The sequence below is a fragment of the Megascapheus bottae genome, chromosome 28 (assembly GCF_031878675.1).
Source record: "Megascapheus bottae isolate mThoBot1 chromosome 28, mThoBot2.hap1, whole genome shotgun sequence".
In the NCBI taxonomy this organism is placed as follows: domain Eukaryota; kingdom Metazoa; phylum Chordata; class Mammalia; order Rodentia; family Geomyidae; genus Megascapheus; species Megascapheus bottae.
The window spans coordinates 11578811-11605011 of record NC_143536.1 but is presented as its reverse complement, the minus strand read 5'-3'; the positions used below and the strand labels follow the sequence as shown (position 1 = coordinate 11605011).

General features: G+C 42.1%; 1 protein-coding gene across 1 annotated transcript; it reads left to right on the top strand.

Annotated features, from left to right (window-relative positions):
- Chek2 (checkpoint kinase 2) lies at positions 1 to 26201 on the top strand. The gene is made up of 14 exons (XM_090320034.1): positions 1 to 325; positions 1660 to 1784; positions 1897 to 2044; positions 5815 to 5905; positions 7334 to 7442; positions 10131 to 10184; positions 10836 to 10897; positions 11639 to 11738; positions 13944 to 14030; positions 14546 to 14709; positions 14926 to 15041; positions 16324 to 16409; positions 20327 to 20407; positions 26007 to 26201. Exons 1-14 carry the CDS (start codon positions 1 to 3, stop codon positions 26094 to 26096), a joined length of 1638 nt encoding a protein of 545 aa, XP_090176160.1. The 3' UTR covers positions 26097 to 26201.

Genomic DNA, 26201 nt, shown 5'->3' with positions numbered 1-26201 from the left:
ATGTCCCGAGAGAAGGATACAGAGAGTCAGCAGTCCCAAAGCAGTACCTCTTCCCAGACTCATGGCTCCAGTGCCTATTCACAGTCCCAAGGCATCTTCCCCCAGTCCCAAGGCTTCTCCCAGTCTCCAGGCACATCCAGCTCCTCTACTAGCACTGCACCCACCTCCAGCCAGTCTTCTCACTCCAGCTCTGGGACCATGAGCTCCTTAGAGACTGTATCAACTCAGGAACTCTGTTCTATTCCTGAGGACCAGGAGCCAGAGGAGCCTGTCCCTGCCCCTTGGGCTCGATTATGGGCCCTTCAGGATGGATTCTCCAATCTTGGTAAGACCTTGGTTATATATAGTACATTGTGTTATTGAGAAAGTTGTAGCAGAAAGCTCAGAATACTCTGGGAATGATTCTGAAGTTTGGAGGTGAGGCAAGATAAAATGACAGTGGTAGACAGCCTTAGCTTTTTTGCCACACCTCACTTTGTTTTTTTTTCGGTCATCGGGGCTTGATCTCAGGGCCTGGATGTAGTCCCTGCACTTCTTTTGCTCAAGGCTAACACTCTACCACTTGAGCCACAGCTCCACTTCCAGCTTTTTCTGAGTAATTCATTAGAGATAGAAGACTCATGGAGTTTCTATCCAGAGTGGCTTTAAATCAGTATCTTCAGATCTCAGCTTGAGTAGCAAGAATAAGAACATAAGAATCACTGGTGCTGGGCTATGTTTGTTTATTTATTTATTTTTGCCTTTCCTGGGGCTTGAAATCAGGGCCTATCCACTGTGCTTGAGCTTTCCTCAAGGTTAATGCTCTACCACCTGAGCCACAGCACCACTTCCAGCTTTTTCTATGTGTGTGGTAACGAGGAATTGAACCCAGGTCTTCATGAGTGATAGGACAGCACTCTACCATAGGCCAAACTCATGGCCTTGGGCTATTTTTTAATATAATTTTATTGTTATATTAAGATGTTTTACAGAGTATCTACCATTTCATAAGTCAGGTAATGAATACATTTATTTTTTAGACCCGGTTCCCCAGTTTACAGAGTTTATTTTCTACATCTTACATCCTGAATAGCATGATTGTATTTCTTCCCCTCAACCCTTATTTATTTATTTATATTAAATGTATACATACTGAGGTATGAATTCAGGGCCTTACTCTCATACATCTGGTACTCTTACCACTTGGGCCATGCCTCCAGTTTGTGGTTGGGTATTAAACCAATACCTTGAGCTGAGCTACATTACAAAGCCTCCTCCTAATTTTTACTCTTAAAAAATCTTGATAATTGTAGCCAGATCACAGGCTCATGCCTGTAATCCTTACTACTCAGGAGGATGAGGTCTGAGGATCATGGTTTGAAGCCAGCCCAGGCAGAAAAGTCCCCATGACAGTCTTTTCTCCAATCAACCATTCAAAAACTGAAAGTAGTGCTATAGCTCAAAGTAGTAGAGCAGTAGTCTTGAGCAAAAGAACTCAGGGTGAGTGCCAAAGGCCTGAGTTCGAGTCCCATGATTGACAAGAAAATCTTGATAATTGAGCCTATAGTTGTGATGGCCTTTTCAGGCTGTTTTTTTTTTCCCCATAGATTTTCTGAGCAGTTTGAAAGATATGTGATACATGAAATTCAACCATCTCTGGCATGTGCTTTCCTATTCCAGACTGTGTTAATGACAGCTACTGGTTTGGGAGGGATAAAAGCTGTGAATATTGCTTTGATGAGCCCCTGCTGAAAAAATCAGATAAGTACCGGACCTATAGCAAGAAACACTTCCGGATTTTCAGGGTAGGCTGCTAGTGTTCATTGATTTGGGGTTGGGAGGACGGATGATTTTGGGGTATCTTCCTTCCTTAAGGTCCCTGCTTTTAAAACTTGGAAATAAAATATTCTGTTTCAGGAAATGGGTCCTAAAAACTCTTACATCGCATACATAGAAGATCACAGTGGGAATGGAACCTTTGTAAATACAGAGCTTGTAGGGAAAGGAAAACGCCGACCTTTGAGTAACAACTCTGAAATTTCACTTTCACTATGTAGAAATAAAGGTAATTTTATCTTACAGCTACTGGATTAAGAAAATAACTTCTATGTGAAAAGAAAATTGACTTTGTATTCTTATAGCATATGGCTTAAGTAAAATTAAGTAAGTTAATATTCAAGATATACTCTGGTGTCTTAGTGATTTTTTTTTTTTTTTTGCCAGTCCTGGGCTTGAGCTCAGGGCCTGAGCACTGTCCTTGGAGGACTTTCTCAAGGCTGGAGCTCTGCCACTTGAGCCTCAGCACCACTTCTGGCTTTTTTTTCTATGTATGTGGTACGGAGGGATCGAACCTGGGTCCTCGTGCATGCTAGGCAAGCACTCAACCACTAGGCCAAACTCCCGGCCCTTTTTTTTTTTTTTTTTTTGGTCAGGGGACTTGACCTCTGGGCCTGGGTGTTATCCCTGAACTCTTCAGCTCTTCAGCTCAAGGCTAGCACCTACCACCATGTTGAGCCACTGCACCACTCCCGGTTTTCTGTTGGTTAATTTGAATTAAGAGTCTCATGACTTTTGTCCCTGGGCTGGCTTTAAACTGTGATCTTCAGATCTCAGTCTTCAGAGTAGCTAGAATTACTGGTGTGAGCCACTGGTTGTCTGGCTTTTAGTGATTTTTATTTATTTATTTATTTATTTTGCCAGTCCTGGGCTTGAACTAAGTACCTGAGCACTGTCTTTGGGCTTCCTCAAGGCTAGTGCTCTACCATTTCAGCCACAGCACCACTTTCAGCTTTTTCTATGTAAGTGGTACTGAGGAATCAAACCCAGGGCTTCATGAATACTAGTCAAGTACTCTACCACTAGGCCATGCTCTCAGCACTTAGTGATATTTTTGAGTTATGAAAAAGTTGTGTCTAGGGCGGGGTATACCCTAGATGCTGTTCATCTCAGGTACTTTGGAGACATTGATTGGGAAATTTGCAGTTCAAGACCAGCCTAGGCAAAACATTGGGACTACCCCTGTCTTGACAAACATTCTAGGCATGGTGTTTATATCTGTAGTCACTGCTGTTTGGGAGATATAGATAGGAGGATTTTGGTCCAGGCTGACCCTTGGCAAACAAACAAAAACCCAGAAGACTCTATATGAAAAATAGCTGAAAGCAAAAAGAGATATGACTTAAGTGTTGAATACCTGCCTAGCGGATGTGGGACCTTGATTTCAAACCCCGATACCACCCAAAACATAAATAAGTAAAAGAAAATAAGGTGACTAAATGAAAAGAAATTTGCATCCAGAGAATTTTTTTTATGTTTAATAGATTGGATTGGTTTTATTTAAAGGTATATACTGTCAATTAAATTATGTTACATTGATTTTAGTTAATTGATAAATGCAGTTTATACATATCAGTCTTAGCTATCTGTGAATTGTTTCAGCTACTAATTTAATTCATTCTCTTTCTCCTTGGCTTTTTCCCACTTTCTTCCCTTTTATCTTCCATCCATTTTTCCCTTCATTTCTTTGCTCATTCATTTTGATGTACACTTACTAAGCTCCTTGTATATCCCAGGCTGTGGATATGTCTGTGTGTTTTTAGCCCCACTGTTTTTCCTTTTCCACTTGGGTATCTCACTTGGCAGGCAAATGCTTTGTAAGGAGCCACATCCCCAACCATGTATCCTCTTGAACTCTACATAGTTACTCTGGGAACATGGAGAGATGTTTACTACCATTATCAGGAGCATTTTACAAACATGTAAACTTTTTTTTTTTTTTTTTTTTGTCAGTCATGGGGCTTGAACTCTGGGCCTGAGTGCTGTCCCTGAGCTCTTCAGCTCAAGGCCTACCCCTTGAGCCACAGCGCCACTTCCAGTTTTCTGGTGGTTAACGAGTCTCACAGACTTTAGTGCTTAGACTAGCTTTGAACTGCATCTCAGCCTTCTGAGTAGCTAGGATTACAGGCATGAGCCACTGTGCCCAGCAAATATCTAAACTTTTTTTTTTTTTTTGCCAGTTGTGGGGCTTGAACTCAAGGCCTGAGCACTGCCCTTGGACTTTGCTTAAGGCTAGAGCTCTATCGCTTGAGCCACAGCACCACTTCCAGCTTTTTTCTTATGTATGTGGTACCAAGGAATCGAACCCGGGTCTTCATGCATGCTAGGCAAGTACTCTACCACTAGGCCAAACTCCTGGCCCAAACATCTAAATTTTTATGAATACATATCTAAAATAATCAGTTATTCAGGTCAAAATCTAGAAATAACAAAAAATGACTACAACTTGAACATGATGGAGAGAATTTGTAATCCCAGCTTTTGGAGGCTGAGGCAGGATGATTTTGAGTTCAAGAGCCGGACTGGACTACATAATGTGACCATGCATTTACAAATCCAAAAAATAGCTGGGTGCGTGACTCATGCCTGAAATCCTAGCTACTCAGGAGGCAGAGACCTGAGGATTGCAATGCAAAGCCAGCCTGGGCACTAAAGACCTTAAGACTCTTATCTCCAATTAATCACTAGAAAATGGGAAGTGGGACTGTGGCCCTGGGGGTAGGATGGTGGCCTTGAGCTACCCATGACCCACAAAACAAAACATAAAACAAAAAACCCCCATGATATCTGACGGTTAAAAGTCAAGCTTGGTATGCATATTTAGGCAATTGAGTTTTCCTCCTCAAAATGAAGCTGACTTTGGGAAAGATACATAGAGTTCACATTTATTAGTTCTCCCATATCACTGGCTTCAGTAGCTAGAAAGTACCTGGACTTGAAATGTTTAGTAATCGTATTAAGAATTGGCCCAAAATGGGTGGTTAAGTTATTGAATCAGTAGTTTTTTTGTAGGTTTTTTTGGTTTGTTTTTGTTTTGGCCAGTACCCAGGCTTGAACTCAAAGGCCTCACATTCTTGCTCTGCCTTGAACCATGCTTCCAATCCTGTATTTTGCTGGTGAGTTGGAATCTTTTGGACTTTTCTGCCTGGGCTAACTCTGCATGTGACTTTTCAAATCTCAGCCTGTTGAGTAGCTAGGATTATAGATGTGAGCTGTTGGCTATAGGCATTTTTTTCTCTTACCTATGAGCCTAACAAGTAGGAAAATAAAAGTGCTATTTGTTTAACTTCCTAAAAAGCTTAAGATTGTACTATAAGGTTGTGCCTGGGAGAAGAAGATAGTAATATTAGTATGAAGATGGGGGTCTAATTTTTATTGGGATGTGGACTTGTCTAGGATAACTTTCCTAGGGTAGACCATTGACCTTTTGGTTCTGAGCCTTTGGTAATATCCTTTGGTATTTTATTGCAATTGACTAGTATTCTGAAGTCAATGAACAAGAACAGTAATGTGCTTGTTTCTTCCATTATCAAGAGAACATTGCTGTATATTTCCATTAAAAAGTGAAATTTAGCTGGGTATCAGTGGCTCATGCCTGTAATTCTAGCTACTCAGAAGGCTGAGATGTGAGGATGGTTGTTGGAAGCCAGCCTGGGCAAGAAAATCCATGCAATTTTTATCTTCCATTAATGACAAAGAAAAAGTATGTGGAGCTATGACTCAAGGGTAGAATCTTAACCAAAACTAGTTCAGGGTCAGTGCCTAGGTCCTGAGTTCAAGCCCCAGGACCAGCACAAAAAAAAAAAATAAGAAGAAAGAAAAAGAAACTTGGCTTATTCTATGTTAGTAGTTATCTTTGCTGACTAGTTTATTCAAGGTTTCATATTAAATATAATTTAAAGCAGTTTTCTTGTATTTCCTGTGGCAACTGGATTTTAGAACCACCTATCTAATTGGATGAATTAATAAGCCCAGTTTCTGCTCTATTTTTCTCCTTAGTTTTCGTATTTTTTGATCTGACTGTGGATGATCAGTCAGTTTATCCTAAGGAATTAAGAGATGAATACATCGTGTCAAAAACTCTTGGAAGGTAAATTATTTTTCTTTATATAACAAATTTCACACTAAAACAAAACAAAACAAAATAAAACTTTTGGCAGGAGGCAGTGGTTCAGGCCTGTAATCCTAGCTACTCAGGAGGCTGAGATCTGAGGAGTGAGGTTCAAAGCCAGCCCTATAACTAAAGACCTTGAGATTCTTATCTCCAATTAATCACTAGAAAACCAGAAGTGAGCCTGTGGCTCAAGGGGTAAGATGGTAGGCTTGAGCTGAAGAGCTCTGGGACAGCGCCCAGGCCTAAAGTCCAAGCCCCATGACTGAGGCTGGGAATGTGGCTTAGTGGTGGAGTGCTTGCCTAACATGCATGAGGCCCTGGGTTTGGTTCCTTGGTTCTACATAAGCAAGAAACAAACAGAAAGAGTCTCATGAACTTCAAACTGGGATCCTCAGATCTTGGTCTCCTGAGTAGCTAGGTTTATAGGTAGAGCCCCTGTGCCTGGCTTAATTTCCTCTTCTAAATGTACTATATAAGACCCTTGTATCTCCAGCATTAGCTCCCCACCAAAAAAAATGCATGTTAGTTATTAGTGTATCCATCACAATCTATTTCATAGCATTTGTACCACTTATCAAAACATGTGGTTACTGAATATTACAATTAGACTATGAACAAAAGTGCTAAAAATAAAAATAAAATAAAAATAATAAAATGCTGGGCTAGCTGTAATCCTAGCTAATTAGGAGGCTGAGATTTGAGGATTGTACTTCCAAGCCAGTCCAAGCAGAAAAATCTGAGTCTTAACTCCAATAAATTACTCAGAGTTGGAAGTGGTGCTTGGCTCAAGTGCTGGCGTGCTAGCCTTGAACACAGAGACTCAGGAACAGCACTCAGGCACAGAGTTCAAATTTCAGGATCGTGCCCCCCCCCCCCCAAAATGCTGTGCCAGCACCTATATACTGAGTTCAAGCCTCAAGCCCCAGCAATGGAACAGATGCGCACACACACACACACACACACACACACACACACACACACACACACCCCTGAGAGCTGAGAGTCAGGAGCCAATAGCTCATCCCTGTAATCTTAGCTACTTGGGAGACTGAAATTGGGAAGATTGAAGTTCTAGGCTTGGCCTGAGTAGAAAAGGCATCAATCTCCATGGGAAAATTTGGGCATGGGCATGGGCATGGGCATGGTAGCCTGTGCCTGTCCTTCACCTTTGGTGGAAAGCCTGAATGAAGTAGGTATATCACTGTGAGACAATGTGCATGGGCAGGAAATGAGACCCTATCTCAAACTAACTAGCATGTATGAACACACACAGTCAGACACACACACAGATTGAAGAAGTGGCTCAGTGGTAGAGCACCTGCTTAGCAAATAGAGATCCTGAGTTCCAACTCCACTACTAACAAAACAAATCACTGACAATCATTGTATGTGTTTTCTCTCTAGTGGTGCTTGTGGAGAGGTAAAACTGGGTTTTGAGAGGAAAACGTGTAAGAAAGTAGCCATAAAGATCATCAGCAAAAGGAAATTTGCTATTAGCTCTTCAGGAGAAGCAGTAAGTACAGGGGTTTTCCATTTCTTCTCAGTCTCAGGGAGACTTGACTGAAGTACCAACATTTTTGAAGAGCAAAAAAAATTAAAAATCACTGAAAAAATTTACATTAAGCCAGGTGCCAGTGGCTCACGCCTGTAATCCTAACTACTCAGGAAGCCGAGATCTGAGGATCACAGTTCAAAACTAGCCCAGCACAAAAGTCTGTGAGACTCTTTTCTCAAATTAACCACCAGAAAAATGAAAGTAGTGCTGTGGCTCAAGTGGTAGAGTGCTAGGGTTGAGCTGAAGAGCTCAGGGGCAGTGCCCAGGCTCACAGTTCAAGCCCCATGACTGACCAAAAAAAAAAATTTTTTTTTTACATTAAGAATTTTAAGTGTCCTATGATTCATCTAGAAACTTTCATTTGGTTTCACAACTATTTGTCCATCTTAATCTATATAGCAAGAAAATGTTTTTCTTTCTTCCAATTCAAAGATGTTATAAGACTGTTTTTACAAGAATTGAAAGGACATCAGAAAGGAAAAAAAAACAGTTGTAATTCTGCCACTGTAACCCCAACAGCTGTTTTCAGTTTTTCTTTCCTTTCTAGTCTTGGTTCATACGAATTCATGTTTTTAGATGGTTGAAATCATATTGAAATCATATTTCATGTATTGCTTGGCATTATCCTTCCTTTCCCCTTCCCCCACCCCCTCCCCCTTTTTTTGTGCTTGGAGGCCACTCTTCCACTTGAGCTACAGTTCCACTTCTGACTTTTTGGTGGCCAATTGGAGGTAAGAGTCTCATGGACTTTCCTTTAGAAGCTGGCTTTGAACCATGATCCTCAGACCTTAACCTCCTGAGTAACTAGGATTACAGGTTTGAACCACTGGGCCCAGCTGTCTTTTTAACTTTTTCACTCAGTGCTGGCATTTTATTGTTTGAGTTCCAGCTCCATTTTTGCCTTTTTGGTGGTTATTTGGAGATAAGAATCAAGTTTTAAATCTTTTTAGTGACATTGATAATCAAACCCAGGGCCTCATTTCTAATAGGGAAATGCTCTATCACTGTGCTGCATCCTCAGCTTTTATTTAAAGGGTTTTAAAAGTTACATTGTTTCTATATTGAAACCATGCATCTTATAACATTTTAAAAAATCTACATTTGCTGAATGGGTGAGTGGATGATGTTACCAAACATATTGGTTTTTCCAAGCATGACCTAACAAAGTAATGTAAAACACAGCCCCTAATCACAATTTCCTTTGCAGCCAGCTGTTTCTGGCTATTATACTTTAGCATTCCTTAAAGATCTTTTTTTCCTCCCTAGACAATTCCATGGTCACATGGCAGGAGGAATTTCCTTTCTGTGTTCACTTTTCCTCTGAGATTCTGGATTTGCTTTGCCTTCTGCAGAGAAGCAAATTATCTACTAGATTGTTTAAAAAACAAGTAGAAAGTTTTGCTTCTTAATTCCTCTCTTTGAGTCTTTTATTTGACATTTTAAGATCTGTTAGCAGAATACATACACCCAGATTTGGTAATGAATATAAGGGCTTACCGGAAGAGGCAGGCTTTTTAAAATTAAACATCTGGGGCTTCTTAGCTCAAGTCCATTTTACATAAATATGTAATTCTATATCCTCTTTGCTCATGGAGGGTGTAGTTGGGAAGTTGAAGTTGAGTTACTCAATTCGTCCTCTGGAATTGTGACAGAACAACTCTAGTTCTCTGAAGCTTGCTGTCCTCGGAGTCAAATGAAACCCGTTAGCTTGCAGTTGTGTAACTTGTGTCTACTGAATTATTGGAAATTTGAGTTGACATTTTCTTAATGTACTTTAATTAAGCACATTTTTTTGTTCATGGGGCTTGAACTCTAGGTTTGGGCGCTATCCCTGAACTCTTCAGGTCAAGGCTACTGTCCCACCTCTAGAGCCACAGCACTACTTCTGGTTTTCTAGTGGTTAAATGGAGATAAGAGTCTCAAGGTCTTTAGTTATCAGGCTGGCTTTGAATCTCAGTCCTTAGATTTCAGCCTCTTGAGTAGCTAGGATTACAGGCGTGAGCCACCATATCCTGCACCTTTTTTTTTTTTTTGCTGGTCCTGGGGCTTGAACTCAAGGCCTGAGCACTGTCCTTGGGCTTTCTTAAGCACTTTTTGTCTATGGCTTTCATTTGTTTTCTCTCTCTCACTATCTTTTGGTGATGGTATTGGATCTTGAACTCAGCACTGGATGCTAGCCCTGACTTTTTTTGCTCAGGACTAGCCTTTTACCACTTCTGTTTTGTTTGTTTTGGTAATTAATTGGAGATAAAGAGTCTTATAAACTTTCCTGCCTGGGCTGGTTTTGAATTTTGATCTTCAAAGTAGCTAGGATTACAGGTGTGAGTCACTGATTCCCAGCTTATACTGTAAGGGTGTGTGCGAGCATGCGCATGCTACAATACTGGGGTTGAACTCAGAGCTTGTCACTGTCTCTTCATGGTTTGTTCAAAGCTTGCACTCTACCACTTGAGTCATACCTCTACTTCCACAAAGTGATTTCAGTAAGTTATTTTATTCATTGGTCTCTTTTTTTTTTTTTTCAAAACCTGGTTTAGAACTCAGACTTTTCTCAACTACCAAGTTAAAATACTTGATATTATTACTATTATTTTTACATATTGTTCTTGCTATTAATATGTCCCACTATTATTCCATTTATCATAGGACTCAGCTCTCAATGTTGAAACTGAAATAGAAATTTTGAAAAAGCTAAATCATGTAAGTATTTATTGCTAGCTTACTTAAGCTTGTATATATCTCAAAATATGGGAGCAGTGTAAAGCATTTGAGTGTAATGAACCTAGAATTAAATCTGGGTTTCTTAATTTGTTTGCATGTATACACATATATACATTTCCTGCTGTCACTTAGCTTAGAGGAGTTTCACTTTAAGAACAGGTAGAAACTGAGAACAAAATCACTGCTTTTAAAGTGACTATTCCACAGCTCCCTTAGAACTTGATGGACCTGCTAAACCCTAACAGTAGGAGAAGCTGGCTAGCTGAAAGCTGAATGGCTGACTTTCCTGCTTGGCTTCTTTTCATTTCTTGGTAACTTCCTGAATTTGCCAGGTTCCATGTTAGGTAGGCTGGCCTCCAACTCCTCAACTTTGCATTCTTATGTGTCAGTCCAGGTGGAGGTGTGAGGATAATGAGTTGAAGGCCAGGACTTCTTTGTTATCCACGTGGTAGCTAGATTTCCACTTGCTTTCTGCTGAGCCTCAGCTTTAAAGCTTCTAAAGACTGAGGGCCAAATACTTGATCTTGGACTTCCTGATCCACTCTGGGCTTATGTTTTAAATGCTGTGGCTTTTGTGGGTTTTCCTTTTGGAGTTTCTCACTACTTGCTCCTCTTTCTTTTCTATTTTAGCCATGCATCATCAAGATTAAAAACTTTTTTGATGCAGAAGATTATTACATTGTTTTGGAGTTGTAAGTAGTTGACATTTTGAATTTATGTTTCTATGTGTTTAGAAGCCAGGGCAGAATTGAATACAGGCCCACCCTGTTTTCACTGTCTATTTCTGTAGTGGTTAGGCCCACAAGGGGAGGGAGGGAGAAGAGAGAGAAAGTATGGGGGAGGGAAATTTATTACCAGTTCTAAAAGCCCTCTACTGTTTCCAGAAGCAGGTAGACAGGAATTCTAGTCCCTCTACCTGAGGCTTGACTTCCAACTCCATGTCAACTCATGATTAGCTGACTACACACAGGCACTTCTCCGAGTTGCATTTCCTTAGTGTACAATGCAGTGAAAAGTGGTCATAATCATAGTTCCACATGCAGACTCCTTGTGATGACCACAATGTCTCTTTGATTTTGGTGTTACCATGTTAGCTTCCTACCTCATTTCTGGAAGTGGCTAGTCTTAATGTCTGTTCTGCATAAATCTGCAGTGTTTCTGGGAGTGGCTGTCGTGACAAGCAGGGAATGCTTTGTTTCTGGCTGGCAAATGGTAATCTGCTTAACCATACAGATTGACCACTAAGATTCCATAGTCAACAATGCTGGGATGGAACCCAGGGCCTCCTGCATGTCAGGCAAGTGCTCTACCACTGAGCTACATCCCTAGCCCTATTTGCTTGCCTCTGTGACTTTGTTTTATTTGTATTTATTTTCTGTCTGAGGAATTTTCTGCCAGGAATAAATGGCCTGCTTTGTCCATGTGTGTTTTAGGATGGAAGGAGGAGAGCTGTTTGACAGAGTGGTAGGGAACAAACGCCTCAGAGAATCCACATGCAAACTGTATTTTTACCAGATGCTCTTGGCTGTCCAGGTAAGGGGCATTCACAGCACTTTTCTGGGGGAAGGGGGTCATGGGGCTTGAACTCTGGGCCTGGGCGCTGTCCCTAAGCTCTTCAGCTCAAGGCTACCACACTATTCCTGAGCCACAGCCCCACTTCCTGTTTTCTAGTGGTTAATTAGAGATAAAGAGTCTCAGGGTCTTTAGTGCCTGGGCTGGCTTTGAGCCTCAATCCTCAGATCTCAGCCCCCTGGGTAGCTAGGGTTACAGGTGTGAGCCACTGTGACCAGCTGCAGTATTTTTGACAGCTTCCTTTTTTTCCCCGTCTTTTTTTTTTTTTTTTTTTTTGTGGGACTCAGGGCTTGAAATCTGAGCCTGGAATTGTTCCTGCTCTCTTCAGCTCAAGGCTATCACCCTACCCCTTGAGCCATAGTGCCACTTCTCATTTTCTAGTGATTAATTGGAGATAAGAGACTCACAGACTTTAGTGTCTGGGCTGGCTTTGAACTGTGATCCTCCAATTTCAACTCCTGAGTAGCTAGGATTACCGGTGTGAGCCACTGTGCCAGGCCCTTGACAGTTTACTTTTTGTTTTTTTGCCAGTCCTGGGCTTGAGCGTAGGGCCTGAGCACTGTCCTTGGACTTGGAATTTCTCAAAGCTAGAGCTCTACCACTTGAGCCTCAGCACCACTTCTGGCTTTTTTCTATGTGTGTGGTACTGAAGAATCGAACCCAGGTCTTCATGCATGCTAGGCAATCACTCTACCACTAGGAAAAACTCCCAGCTGACAGCTTACTTTTTGATAGGTGGATCACTTTCCAAGTTAAATGGAAACTGATGGCTTGGGGATTAGAACATAGATCAGCTGCAGTGTGTTTGTAGTTCTGTCCCTTGGGGAAAAAGGTCTTACCTCTTTGACTCAGATGATAAAGCCTTCACTGTTGAAGTTAAGATGTAGAAAATAGGGCAGAGGAATAAACACAGTCAATCCCATGTCTCCTCTCTTTGGGTTGGAAGTCTTTCTGGAGGTTGTTGCTTTTTGTACCTACCTGAAGTCTGAGAGGGGAGCTGTGAAGGCTATAGGGCAAGGCTGATAAGTTGGGGTAATTAGAATAGATCATTATTTATTATGAAAGTCAATTCGAGGCCAGGCTGGCCTTGACCATTCAATCTTCCTGTTTCACTTTCCCTTAGTGCTGAGATTGTAGGTGTCCACCACCACACCTGGCGTGTGTGTGTGTGTGTGTATCATTTTGATGGAATTTTAACATTTGTTTATATATATATATATATATATTACTTATATACATTTTGTATTGAGGAGTGATGCAGTGGCTCAAGTGGTTGAGCACTAGACTTGAGCTAAAATGCTCAGGGACAGAGACCAGGCCCAGAGTTCAAGCCCCATAATAGACCAAAAAAAAAAAGTTCTATTGAAAAAGACATCTTTTATTTCTGTTGATATGAAAGGATATTCATTTTATTGAAATGGAAGATATAAGGCTTATCATCCTAAGTTATTTTTCTGCTTTTTTTGTTTCGGTTGTGGGACTTGAACTCTGGGCCTGGGCACTGTCTCTGAACTTTTCAGCTCAAGGCTACTACCCTACCCCTTGAGCCACAGAGCCACTTCTGGTTTTCTAGTGGTTAATTGGAGGTAAGAGTATCATGTTTTTTTAGTGTCTGGGCTGGCTTTGAACCTCTATCCTCAGATTTCAGCCTCCTGACTAGCTAGGATTACAGGTATGAGCCACCATGCCCAGTAAACAAACAAACAACAAGTTTTAAGAGAAAATACATTTGTGCCAGGTGACAGTGGCTCACGCTGGTACTAGTAGCTATTTAGGAGGCTGAGATCTGATGATTGCAGTTCAAAGCCAGTCTAGGTAGGCAAGCCCATGATACTCTTATCTCCAGTTAACTACCAGAAAGCTGGAAGTGAATTTGTGGTTTAAGTGGTAGAACACTATGCTTGAGCAAAAAATGCTCTGGGCCAGTGCTTAGGCCCTGAGTTCAAGCTCAAGGACTGGCACAAAAACAAGACCAAAAAAAAATTCAATTCACATATTAAATGCTTGTCATTTACTAAGCAGTTCTCTATGATTTTGAAAAATGTAATTGTACATAACACAGCTAACAGTTCCACGCAGGCTACAATGTGTGGATGTGTGTTGGGAACTGTCTCTACTCACATACCATTACATAAATCTAAGGCTCACACCTCCATTCCTATGTAGTACCTTCATGAAAATGGCATTATACACAGAGACTTAAAGCCAGAGAATGTTCTACTATCATCTCAAGAAGAGGACTGTATTATCAAGGTAGGAAATATATGTGTTTTTGTTTGTTTTGTGGCTTTTTTTTTGTTGTTTTGTTTTGTCTTTTTGCTGGTTTGGGGGCTTGAACTCAGGGACTGAGAACTGGTCTTGAGCTTTTTTGCTCAAGGCCAGTGTTCTACCACTTGAGTCACAGCTCCCTTTCTGGCTTTTTGGTGGTTAATTGGAGAGGATGGGCTTTCCTGCATAGGCTGTTTTGGAAGTCAATCCTCAAATCTCAGCTTCCTGAGTAGCTAGGGTGACAGGTGTGAACCACTGGTATCCAGCCAGATAGAATACTGTTTCTCAGGCTATAAAGAACAGAAGTAACTTGGAAAACCCAATTCATTAGATTCCTAGGCTCAGAGATTTTCTTTTAAGTAACACTGACTTGCAAAGACAGGAATTTGTAGATTTCAGGTGAACTTGTAGATAGGAACCAGGTAACCCACCTAGCTTATGTATCTTTTGGGACTGGGCCACTCTTCTCATCTTTTCATTTTATGACGTTGAAATTTTAGATTACTGATTTTGGGCAGTCCAAGATTTTGGGAGAGACCTCTCTAATGAGAACTTTATGTGGTACCCCTACCTACCTGGCTCCTGAAGTTCTTCTTTCCGTTGGCACCACTGGGTATAACCGTGCCGTGGATTGCTGGAGTTTAGGAGTTATTCTTTTTGTCTGGTAAGAAAAGCTTTAGATTGTTTTATAGTCTGGTTGGGTGTGATGAGTGGAAACCAATGAACATGTCTAGGCGGAGAGTTTTTGTTTGATTTTAGGTCACTTTGTGATTCTTAAAAAAAAACCTGATATTCATTATGCTGACAAAGAAATCTATATCCAAATGCCACTGAGAATGCCACTTGATTTCTTTTCCTTTCTCTCTCTACCAATATTAAGCCTTAGTGGGTATCCACCTTTCTCTGAGCATAAGACTCAAGTGTCACTGAAGGATCAGATCACCAGTGGAAAATACACCTTCATTCCCGAAGTCTGGGCAGATGTCTCAGAGAAGGGTATGGATACGGAAGGGTTAAGAATTTATGGTTTACTAAGATGTGGGTGTTCTGTTGGTGGGAGTTTCTGTTCAATCCTTGATGTTTTCTTCTGTCAATTCTGTTCTTAGTTTCTATTGTTACTTTTTGCACCATTTGAGAGACAGAGGAAATTAAAGAGCCAGGGTTTCAGAAGTCCTGGGCCTGCCATTTCCAAGCTGGGTGACTTTAGGCAAGTTATTTAATATATCTGAACCTCTTTTTCTTTATTTCATAGAAGACTGCAATAACTCGTTACCTTGTAGGGTTTTTGTGAGGATTGAGTGTCATGTACTCAAGTACCTCAAACCTATTAGATGTATAAAATAATAGTTTTTAGTTGGGAACTTTCCATTGAGTAAGCAGTTTGTGAAACTTCGTTGTCCTTAGTTACCTTGTATTTATACTTTCATACTGTAACCTTGGCTGGGTCCCAGTGGCCCATACCTGTAATCCTAGCTACTCAGGAAGCTGAGGTTTCAGGATTGCCATTCAAAGCCAGCCTTGGCAGTCTACGAGATTCTTATCTCCAACGAACCATGAAAAAGCCAGAAGGGGAGCTGTGTCTCAAGTGGTAGGGTGCCAGTTTTGAGCAGAAAAAACTAAGGGACAGTACTAAGGTCCTGCGTTCAAGCCTAGTATGGCATGCATGCACACAAACAAATATAGAGACACATATAAGTGCAACCTTGTAACTCCCTGAAGATACTTAAAACTAAATGTACAGGATTGGGAGTGTAGCTTAATGGTACAGTGCTTGTCTAGCATGTATGAGGCCCTGGGTTTAATTCCTTAGTACCACGTAAAATAATAATTTAAAAAAGAAAAAAAACAAAAACCCCCTAAATGTACAGTTCTGTGACCTCATGTTCCATGTCATTGTGTTAAAAGAATAATAATGATTCAGTGCCCAGTTGTTGCTTGGTGGCTGGGGCAAGGCAGGGAGCCTCTCCCTGGGAGGGGCCTCATGGATGTTGGGACAGTTGGCTATGCATTCTGAGTGCCTCAGAACTGAGTGGAAATTCAGCTTTAATTAGTTTTCACTTGAGTCTAGCGCAGCTTGATAGGAATTGGGGTGCTAAGATGATGATGTCTAGCAGGGAGAGATACCATTCTGGGCATTCCTGAATACAGGCAGTGAGAGGACTGGGATTCTGGCCATGGAGTCTACTGACTCCAAGATGGACAACTCCAATATTGCTGATATAGTGTTTGTTTTTACATCTTTTTCACGATGTTTTGTCTACTTTTCTTGTTGCTTTAGCTCTGGACCTTGTCAAAAAGTTATTGGTTGTTGATCCAAAGGCACGGTTGACCACAGAGGAGGCTTTAAATCACCCATGGCTTCAGGTGAGTATGGGACAGTCCCCACTGGTATAAAACTACATGGGTGAGGTAAGAAAGGCCCCACAACCTCGGCATTGTTGAGTCTGTGTATGTGTTTTGTTTTATTTTTGTTTTGTTGGTTGTGGGGCTTGAATGCTGGTCCTGAGTATTGTCCCTGAGCATTTCAGCTCAAGGCTAGTGCTCTATCACCTGAGATATGGTGCCACTTCTGGTTGATTGGAGATAATTGTCTCGCGGACATTCCTACCTGTGCTGGCTTTGAACTATGATCCTCAGATGTCAGTCTCCTGAGTAGTTAGGATACTTTCTATGTATGTGTGTGTGTGTGTGTGTGTGTGTGTGTGTGTTTGAGCTTTCAACCCTTTCCACCATTTTGTTGCTCTCTGATGGATAGTCTTGATCCTCCTGCTGCCTACAATCTGTAGGGGTCTTTTGAGAATTCTTCTACCCCTAACTGTGCTCTCCTGTCCTTACACTCCCCTTTTAACAGGTGGAGTGGTTTGGTCTTGGCTGTATTTCAGCCATCTTCATCTTTGAACTAAGGAAGCAGAGGCAGGGGCATGTGGAAGAGGGCAGTGTAGCCTCCCTGGGAAGAACTAAGTCCAAGTCAGTGGATATAAAGGGCCCCACTTCTTGTTCCTGGGGCATAAGCATGCCATTTGTGCAGGCTGGTACTATTTCTTTTCAAGTCTGCATTACCTCTGTGTTCCTAGTGGGAACTGACCATTGATGGTACACTGACTTCATTCAAGGCTGTTGGAGTGGGAAGTCTTTTGTTGCTTTGTGGGTTAATCTTTGGCTGTGGATTGACTGTATCATCAGAGAAGTTTTTGTGATGGATGTTTATCTTTTGTTCTGCATGGCTGTAGCCCTCTCTGAGCCTCTTATGGTCTTTCTGTTTCCGGTTGCAGGTGGGAGACTTAGATACCTGAAGACAGGGGTTGTTACAAGTACAGGCCACCCTTGGGCAGTCCAGCCTCATCTCTTTGCCACTGGTACTCTGGAAAGACTGTCCTGATTCTTTCTTCCAGCCCTCCATACCTAAAAGTTTTTACTCTAACCAGCTCATGTTGAGAATTACAAATCCTTAACAGGAAAAAAAAAAAAAGGATCCAAACAAAATGGGGTGTGGAGTACAGCTATATATATATGTTTTGGCTGTTGCCATGGAAACAGAAGTCTCCCCCAGAAGAAATCTGTCATATTGATTTAGCATTCAATAGACCACACAGATTTGAAACAGCAGGACCTTGGAGAAAAGGAGTTTGGAACAAAGGGTGCCTTTGCATGTGGAGATTTTATGTCGATGAAAAAGAGAAACACTCCTCTGGCTCTTTTCATGTATCCTAATTAGAAAACTCTTGGGGTCCATGTGCAGAGATTGAGAAACTGAGTTAGCTTTGAAAAAAATAAAATAAAAACCACCACAAAAGCATTGAGCTGGCCTGTTAAGCCTGGGTTAAGCAGGTTTGCATCTGCTTGAAATTTATGAGCCAACCTTAGCCTGTGTTTCCTGTACTCTGTCTCTTAAGAGAATTTTTTTCACAGCCAAGGAAAACTGAAGTTCAGCTTTGCCACAGGGGTCCTGTGTGAACACCCTTTTGTTTGTGTTTTTTTTTTTTTCATAGGTACAGCAAACTGAGTTGGGATGAGGATGCAGGTCTGAAACACCTGTTGGTGATGGTCAGGTTTTACTTTGGGAAGCTTTTGTATTTTATTTATTTATTTTCTTTACAGTCCTGGGGCTTGAATTCGGGGCTTGAGCATTGTCCTTGGGCTTTTTCCTCAAGGCTAGCACTCTTATCACTTGAGCCACAGCACCACTTCCAGCTTTTCTATGTATGTGGTACCAAGGAATTGACCTGGGTCTTCATGCATGCTAGGCAAGCACTCTAGGCCAAACTCCTGGCCCAGAAACTTGTATTTTTTTTTTAATTAAATTTTTTTTTAAATTTTTGGGGGGTCATGAACTTGACTTGGGCGCTGTCCCTGAGCTCTTCAGCTCAAGGATACCGTCCTACTCTTGAGCCACAGCCCCACTTCCTGTTTTCCAGTGACTCATTGGAAATGAGTCTCTGGGCTTTGTATTGCCGGGGCTGGCTTTGAACCATGCTCCTCAGATCTCAGCCTCCTGAGTAGTTAGGATTGTAGGTGTGAGCCACGGCGCCCAGCAAACTTTGGTATTTTTAAGAGACTTAGGAGGCTGGGAGTTTTGCCTAGTGGTAGAGTGCTTGCCTAGCATGCACAAAGATCCGGGTTTGATTCTTCGGTACCACATACATAGAAAAAAGCCATAAGTGGTGCTGAGGCTCAAGTGGTAGAGCTCTAGCCTTGAGAAAGTCCAAGGACAGGGCTCAGGCCCTGAGCTCAAGCCCAGGACTGGCACAAAAAAAAAGAAAAAGAAAAAGAAAAACTTAGTGGTTTATGGGTTTGGTGCTCATCTCCTTTTTTGTCATTGATAATATCCAACTTTGAGAATAACACTTCTTTCCTCCTCTGTCTTGTTTTTACTAAAATAAAGGATTATTTGGAGGGATATTGTGAAAGGGTAGGCTGGGTCCTGGGCTACCCTGGAACTCACATACCTAGTTATAGATATTTTGTTTCTGAAATTAAGGAGAGTGGAATCAGGCCACGGAGTTTCCAAATGCAACTCCTTGAACCCCATACCACTGACTATTCAGGGATGGGGGTTCATTCACACACATCTAGACAGGAGCCACTTTGTCTACCCCATTCCTTCTCTACATGTCTTCTTGAAGCACAAAACATCTTTATGCGTTGTCCTGTTCAGTATTGCCCTTTCTCATTGTGCTTTTGAAGCCCTTTGATGACAGGTACAACACCTGATGGGGAATTTTCTTTCTTTCTTTCTTTCTTTTTTTTTTTTGCCAGACCTTGGGCTTGAACTCAGGGCCCAGGTACTGTCCCCGAGCTTCTTTTGCTGAAGGCTAGCACTCTACCACTTGAGCCACAGAGCCACTTCCAGCTTTTTGTGTTTATGTGGTATTGAGGAATGGAAGCTAGGGCTTCATGTATTCTAGGCAAGCACTCTACCACTAAGCCACATTCCCATCCCCTGCTGGGGAATTTTCTTTCGGTGCTGGGTTAGCTGATAGAATGGGCTCACTGGGGGTTCTGGAAGGACTCACACTACCACATGGTGTTGCGTCTCACATTTTGGCCTCTTGACCTCTTGGCTGTCAGCATTTGGGAGGCTGGTTGTTAATTTTTTTTTTTTTTTTGACTTTTTGCTCAAGACTGGTGCTCTGCCACTTGAGCCACAGTGCCACTTTTGGCTTTTTCTGAGTATGTGGTCCCGAGGAATTGAACACAGGGCTTTGTGCATGCTAGGCGAGCACTCTACTGCTAGGCTCCGATCCCAGCTCTTTTTTTTTTTTTTTTTTTTTACTTAATCAGTTGTGGGACTTGAACTTAGGGCCTGGGTGTTGTCCCTGAGCTATATTGTGCTCAAGGCTAGCACTCTATTACTTGAGCCACAGTACCACTTCTAGTTTTTGAGTGGTTAATTAGAAATAAGAGTTTCATAGGGATGTTTCTGCCTGGGATAGTTTCAAACCACATCCTTAGATCTCAGCCTCCCAAGTAACTAGGATGACAGGGGTGAGCCAATAGCACCCATCCTTTACTGCTAGAGTCTGTGGTTCTCTGCCCCATTGACAGCTCAGGGTTTGATTCAGCAGGTGTGGATAGCACTGACTGCTTCTGACAGTGCTCTGAGGATGCGGAGGTGAGCAGCCATGGTCCCTTTCTCCTCATACTTCAGCATGCTGATAGAGGTCTTAGCCTGTTTCCTTACTAGTAGAAACATCCTGCAAAGAATAACAGAAAGCTCTTGTCATTCTAGTAGCTTTCTTTCCTTCAGGCATACCCTACTTGTGTTTTTAATTTCTTCACAGGATGAGGACATGAAGAAAAAGTTTCAGGATCTACTGGCTGAGGAAGATAAATTGATGGCTATACCCCAAGTTCTAGCTGAGGTACTGTTCTGATCACCATTTGTGCAGAATAGGTTTAAAAAGAGCTAGTAAGAAAGGGTCAAGGCTACAGTCGTTCTCTGTCTCAGTCTGTCTCTGTCTCTGTCTCTCTTTCTCTTTCTCTCCGTGCTATTCTTGTGGCTTGACCTCAGAGTCTGGGCATTGTTCCTGAACTTTTATTACGCTCAAGACTAGTGGTCTACCACGGGAACCAAAGCTCTACTTCTAGCTTTATTGATATTTAAGGGAGATAAGAGTTTCACAGCCTTTCCTGTGTGGGTTGGCTTCAAACTGTGATCCTCAGATCTCAGCCTCTTGAGTAGCTCTAATATTATACATGTGAGCCACTATTGCTTAGATAACAATGGTTCTTTTTGTTATTAATGTTGTTGTGGGTAAATGGGGCTTGAACTCTGCCTGGGCACTGCCCCTGAGCTCTTTAGCTCAAGGCTACTGCCCTACTCCTGGGCCTGGGTGTTGTCTCTGAGCTCTTCAGCTCAAGGCTGCCTCCCTACCCTTGAGCACACCCCCACTTCCCATCTTCTAGAGGTTAATTGGAGATAAGAGTCTCAGGTCCTTTTGTTCCTGGGCTGGCTTTGAACCTTGATCCTCAGATCTCAGCCTCCTGACTAGCTAGAATTACAGGCAAGAACCAGAGTGTCCGGCCAACAGTGGTTCTCTAGAGTAACAATTACTAAGTTTTTTTTGGCTTTTGTTTTTGTGGTACTGAGATTCACTTGAGCCATGCTTACAACCCTTTTTGCTTTAGCTATTTCTCTCCCTCCCCCCACATCCCTGTTCCTGGGGCTTGAACTTGGGGTCTGGGCATTGTCCCTGGGCTCTTTTTGATCAAGGCTAGTGCACTACCACTTTGAACCATAGTGCCACTTCTGGTTTTCTGGTAGTTAATTGAAGATAAGAGTCTTACAGACTTTCATGCCAGCCTGGTTTTGAACCATGATCCTAGATCTCAGCCTCCTGAGTAGCTAGGATAATATTCTTGAGCTACCAGCACCTGGCTTTTAATTACTATTTGAGTAGGGTTTAAGTTTGAACCAGTCTAGACTATGAGCCTTTTATTTATGCTTTGTACGTAGGTAGGATGGTAAGTATAAACCACCATCCGGGGCCTACTGGTTGAGACCTGGCCTTGCTAAGTTTTTTCTGGGTCTGATCTTGAACTATGGACCTCCTGACCTGCTTCCCAAGTAACTGTAATAATGTATGTGATCCACTCGTGCTCTGTGGCCCAAACATTCTTCTTTTTTTAAAACTAATCCTGGGGCTTGAGCCCTGTCCTTAAGCTTCTTTGGCTCGAGGGTAGCACTCTATCACTTAAGTCACAGTGCCACTTTGAACCCAGGGCTTCATGCATGCTAAGCAAGAACTCTACCACCAAGTCACATTCTCAGCCCCCAAACTTTTTTTTTTCTTCTGCTGACACAGGAGCTTGAACTCAGGCTCTGGGTGCTGTCCCTTAGCTTTTTTTGCTCAAGACTGGCAGTCTGCCATTTAAGTCACACCTTCACTTCTGGCTTTTTTTTTTTTTTTTTTCCCAGTCCTGGGCTTGAGCTCAGGGCCTGAGCACTGTCCTTGGACTTTCTCAAGGCTAGAGCTCTACCACTTGAGCCTCAGCACCATTTCTGGCTTTTTTCTATGCATGTGGTACCGAGGAATCGAACCCGGGTCTTCATGCATGTTAGGCAAGCACTTTAAGCACTAGGCCAAACCCCCGGCCCCAACTTCTGGCTTTTTGGAGATTAATTGGAGATTTATCTGATGGACTTTTCCTGTCCTGGCTGGCTTCAAACTGTGATCCTCGGATGTTGGCCTTTTGAATATCTAGGATTAAAGGCATGAGTCACCTGAGCCCAGCTTACTCCAACATATTTATTTATTTATTTTTTGCTAGTCCTGGGGCTTGAACTCTGGGCCTGAGCTACTGTCCTTGCACTTTCTCAAGGCTAGAGCTCTACCACTTGAGCCATAGCACCATTTTTGGCTTTTTTTCCCTATGTATGTGGTACTAAGGAATCGAACCCCGGTCTTTGTGCATGCTAGGCAAGCAGTCTACCACTAAGCCAAACTCCCGTCTCCTACTCCAACATTTTCAAAGATATGATGTAGTAGATACTTTGTTAAACTTGATCAGTTCTGTCAATTCCCTCTGGAAATTTAACAGTGCCTACTGTATTTATGTATCTAGTGCATTATTACAGCACAGCTAAGAGTTGTTATTTAAAAGGTCCATTGCCCAGTAAGATTGAACACTGTGAGGGCATTTGTTGGAAAATTTAAAATTTGGGGTAAGCAGTTAATGATTTCTTGGTTATAAATTTATCTTTCTAAAGTTCTTGTAAGTATACATTGATACCTATGTATTCCTTTCTGTGTTCTGTTGGTGAATATAATCTCTTCCCTCCTTCCCTATTGTTCCCATTCAGTGTTAAAAATGGGAAAAGAACTAAGGCATAAGAAAATAGTAATGTACCCACTACCTGATGAATGTAACTGTAACCCCTTTATATATTACCCTGATGATAAAAAAAAAAAAAGATAATTCTTTGCTGGATGCTGGTGGCTCACGCCTATAATCCTAGCCACTCAGGAGGCTGAGATCTGAGGTTCATAGTTTGAAGCCAGCCTGACCAGAAAAATCCATGAGATTTATCTCTAAGTAACCACCAGAAAACTGAAAGTGCACTGTGGCTCAAAGTGGCAGAGTGTTAGCTTTGAGTGAAAAAGCTCAGGGACATCAAGGGGTAACATTTAGGATAATAAAAGAGCAAGATGTGGAGTTCTCTCTCTCCCCTCTGTTTCTGTCTGTCTGCCCCACCCCCTTCTCCCTCTCCCTTTCTCTACCTCTTCCTCCCTTCCTCCCTCCTGTATGTGTATGTTCGTGTTGGCCACTTTAACTATATAGATGCTTTGCAAGTTAGGACGAAGTTACATCCTGATGCAGCAGGCCCTTGATATCCTTGGGTCTGTGGTTCCCAGGTGACTGCCACTGAGGAGAGAAAGGTGCCTTCCTAGAGCTGGGAGAAGAAAGCTTGTTCTTGAGGCAACAGCTACTTTGCTGGTGGACATGGCTTAGTTACACTGGAGTGCAGCTTTCTGGAAGTCAGGCCATGAGGCTGGGGAGTGGATCTCTGGATCCAGGCATTTAGGCACTGCGCAACAGGGGCGGGGTCAGTCCCGGCCACAAACAGTTTTTAGGGCATTGGCAGCAGCTCCTCCTCTGTGAAATCAGGGCTGAGCTGGGCAGGCAGGCCTTGTGGGGGAGGGGAGTGTCACTGACAGCCCAAGTCCCTGGCCAGCCAGCAGGCAGGGGTGGGTTAAAAAAAATTCATAGAGCTTAGTTTTGTACTGCAGATGCTTGATGCATTTTTCCTATAATGCCATCCAGCTTCAACAAATCTCACATTTCACATTATCATTTCAATCAGCACATTTGTTTTTTTACTTTGTTTTTGGGAAAGCATTTGCTGTTTTTGAGGGGTGGATATTCACACAGTTGTTGGCAAGAAAACACTTTGGAGATCACATAATAATTTAAATACAACTGATGATAACATGGGTATTTAAATTTTTTGTTTGTGAAATTTCTCTTCACCCCCCTTTTTGGTGTCAGTCCTAGGGTTTGAGCTTAAGGCATGGGCACTGTCCTTGAAGTTTTTCTTTTCTTGTTTTTTTTTTTTTTCTTTCCTTCCTTCTCTCCCTCCCTCCCTTTTTCCCTCCCTCCCTCCCTCTCTTCTTCCTTCCCTCCTTTGCCTTCCTCCTCTCTCTCTCTCTTTCCAAGGCTAGTGCTCTACCAATTTGAGGCACAGCTCCACTGCTTCACTTATGGCTTTCTGTGGTTAATTGAACATAAGTCTCATGCACTTTCCTGCCTGGACTGACTTCAAACCATGATCCAGCTAGGATCATGTTAGGAAGGATTTCAGCTGTGAGCCACTGGTATCTAGCTTTTCTTTTCTTAAGGCCTGGGCAGTGTCTTTGAGCTTTTTTTGATCAAGACTAGTCCTGTACCTTATAAGTCACAACTCTACTTCTGTTTTTTTGGTGATCATTTGGATATGAGAGTATTATAGACTTTCCTGCCCAGGCTGGCATCAAATTGTGATCCTCAGATCTCAGCCTCCTGAGTAGCTAGGATTACAGGTGTGAGCCATCAGCACCTGGCTGAAACATCTTGCTTTTTGTAGAAAAGACTATCTTTTTTTTTTTTTTTTTTTGGTCAGTCATAGGGCTTGAACTCGGCCTGGGCACTGTCCCTCAGCTTTTTCACTCAAGGTTAGCACTTTTCCACTTTGAGCCATACTGTACTTCTAGTTTTTTGGTGATCATTTGGAGTTTACAGACATTCCTGCTCAGGATGGCTTTGAACTGCAATCCTCAGATCTCAGCTACCCCAGTACTTAGGATTACAGCTATGAGCCACTGCTATAAGCTTGAAATTTCATTGAATTTATTAAAACAATATTTGGTCAAAACTGAATGTAAGAAATCCTTGAATAAGTTGAGCTTCCTGTTACCTTAAGCTGAAATTCTTTTTTTTTTTTTAATGGTTTTTTTTTTTGTTGTTTTTTTTTGCCAGTCCTGGGCTTGAGCTCAGGGCCTGAGCACTGTCTTTGGACTTTCTCAAGGCTAGAGCTCTACCACTTGAGCCTCAGCACCACTTCCGGCTTTTTTTGTATATGTGGTACCGAGGAATCGAACCCGAGTCTTCATGCATGCTAGGCAAGCACTTTAACCACTAGGCCAAACTCCCGGCCCCGCTGAAATTCTTATTAGCCAAAAATGTATTTAATGGGAAAAGATATAGTTGTTTTTTGCGGGGGGAGAAGGGAAAGGAGTTTAGTAATAGGATTTGAACTCAGAGTCTTGTGCTTCCTAAACAGGCACCCTTAACACTGATCCATGTCTCCAGTCCTGATTTTTGCTGGTTAGACAGAGTCTCATTTGCCTTGGGCATAATCCACCTCTATTTGGCTTCCTGGTAGCAAGGACTACCAGTGCATGTTACTGCATCCAGCTCTTAAGAAGTGGTCCTTTTATTTGGGGGGGGGGGATGTTTACTGGAGGCCTCATTCTTTTGCTTAGCCTTTTCGCTTCAAGCTGGCGCTTGAGCCGCACACATCTACTTCTATCATTTTGCTGGCTACTTGGAGATAAAAATCTCATAGATATTCTAGCCTTGGCTGGCTTTGAACCCTGATCCTCAGATCTCAGCTTCCTGAGTAGCTAGATTTATAAGCATGAACCACCAGCACCCAGCTTGAAGGCATCTTGGGGACTTTTTTCAATTCAAGGTGGCCTTGAACCACAATCCAGCTTCCCAAGTAGCTAGGATTACAAGAGTGAGCCATTGGTGCCTAACTAAAAGATGATTCCATCATTACTTTGTTAGAAACCACAAGGGAGAGAAGTGTTGTTAGATAAGCATGTTTGGTTCAGAGGGATGGAGGGAGGATTCAGTTATCATGATGACTGGTAATTCTTGGTCCTAGGCATTTGACATTAAATGTGTTCAATTTCTTGGAAGCATTTGGAGTACTTGGATAGATTCCTTTTGAACATTTCTTTATTTCTTTATTTCTAGCCTTCCACTAGTCGAAAACGGCCTCTTGAAGGGGAAGCGGAGGATGCAAAGACCACAAAGCGCCTGGCCACATGCACTGCTATGTCATAAATACTGGTTTGAATGTGAAAGAAAGACTTTCAGCTGTCATTTTATTTTCTTGAGATTTTTTTTGTTTTAATAGTTTGTATTTTAATTATGGGAATACTGATTTGT

What these genes read in the sequence shown, in the direction of transcription:
- Chek2 (XM_090320034.1), top strand. Translation starts at nt 1, where the DNA reads ATGTCCCGAGAGAAGGATACAGAGAGTCAGCAGTCCCAAAGCAGTACC. An exon ending in TTCACTATGTAGAAATAAAG is followed by an intron (nt 2,045 to 5,814) that starts GTAATTTTATCT and finishes TTTTCTCCTTAG; the next exon opens with TTTTCGTATTTTTTGATCTG. An exon ending in TTAGCTCTTCAGGAGAAGCA is followed by an intron (nt 7,443 to 10,130) that starts GTAAGTACAGGG and finishes CATTTATCATAG; the next exon opens with GACTCAGCTCTCAATGTTGA.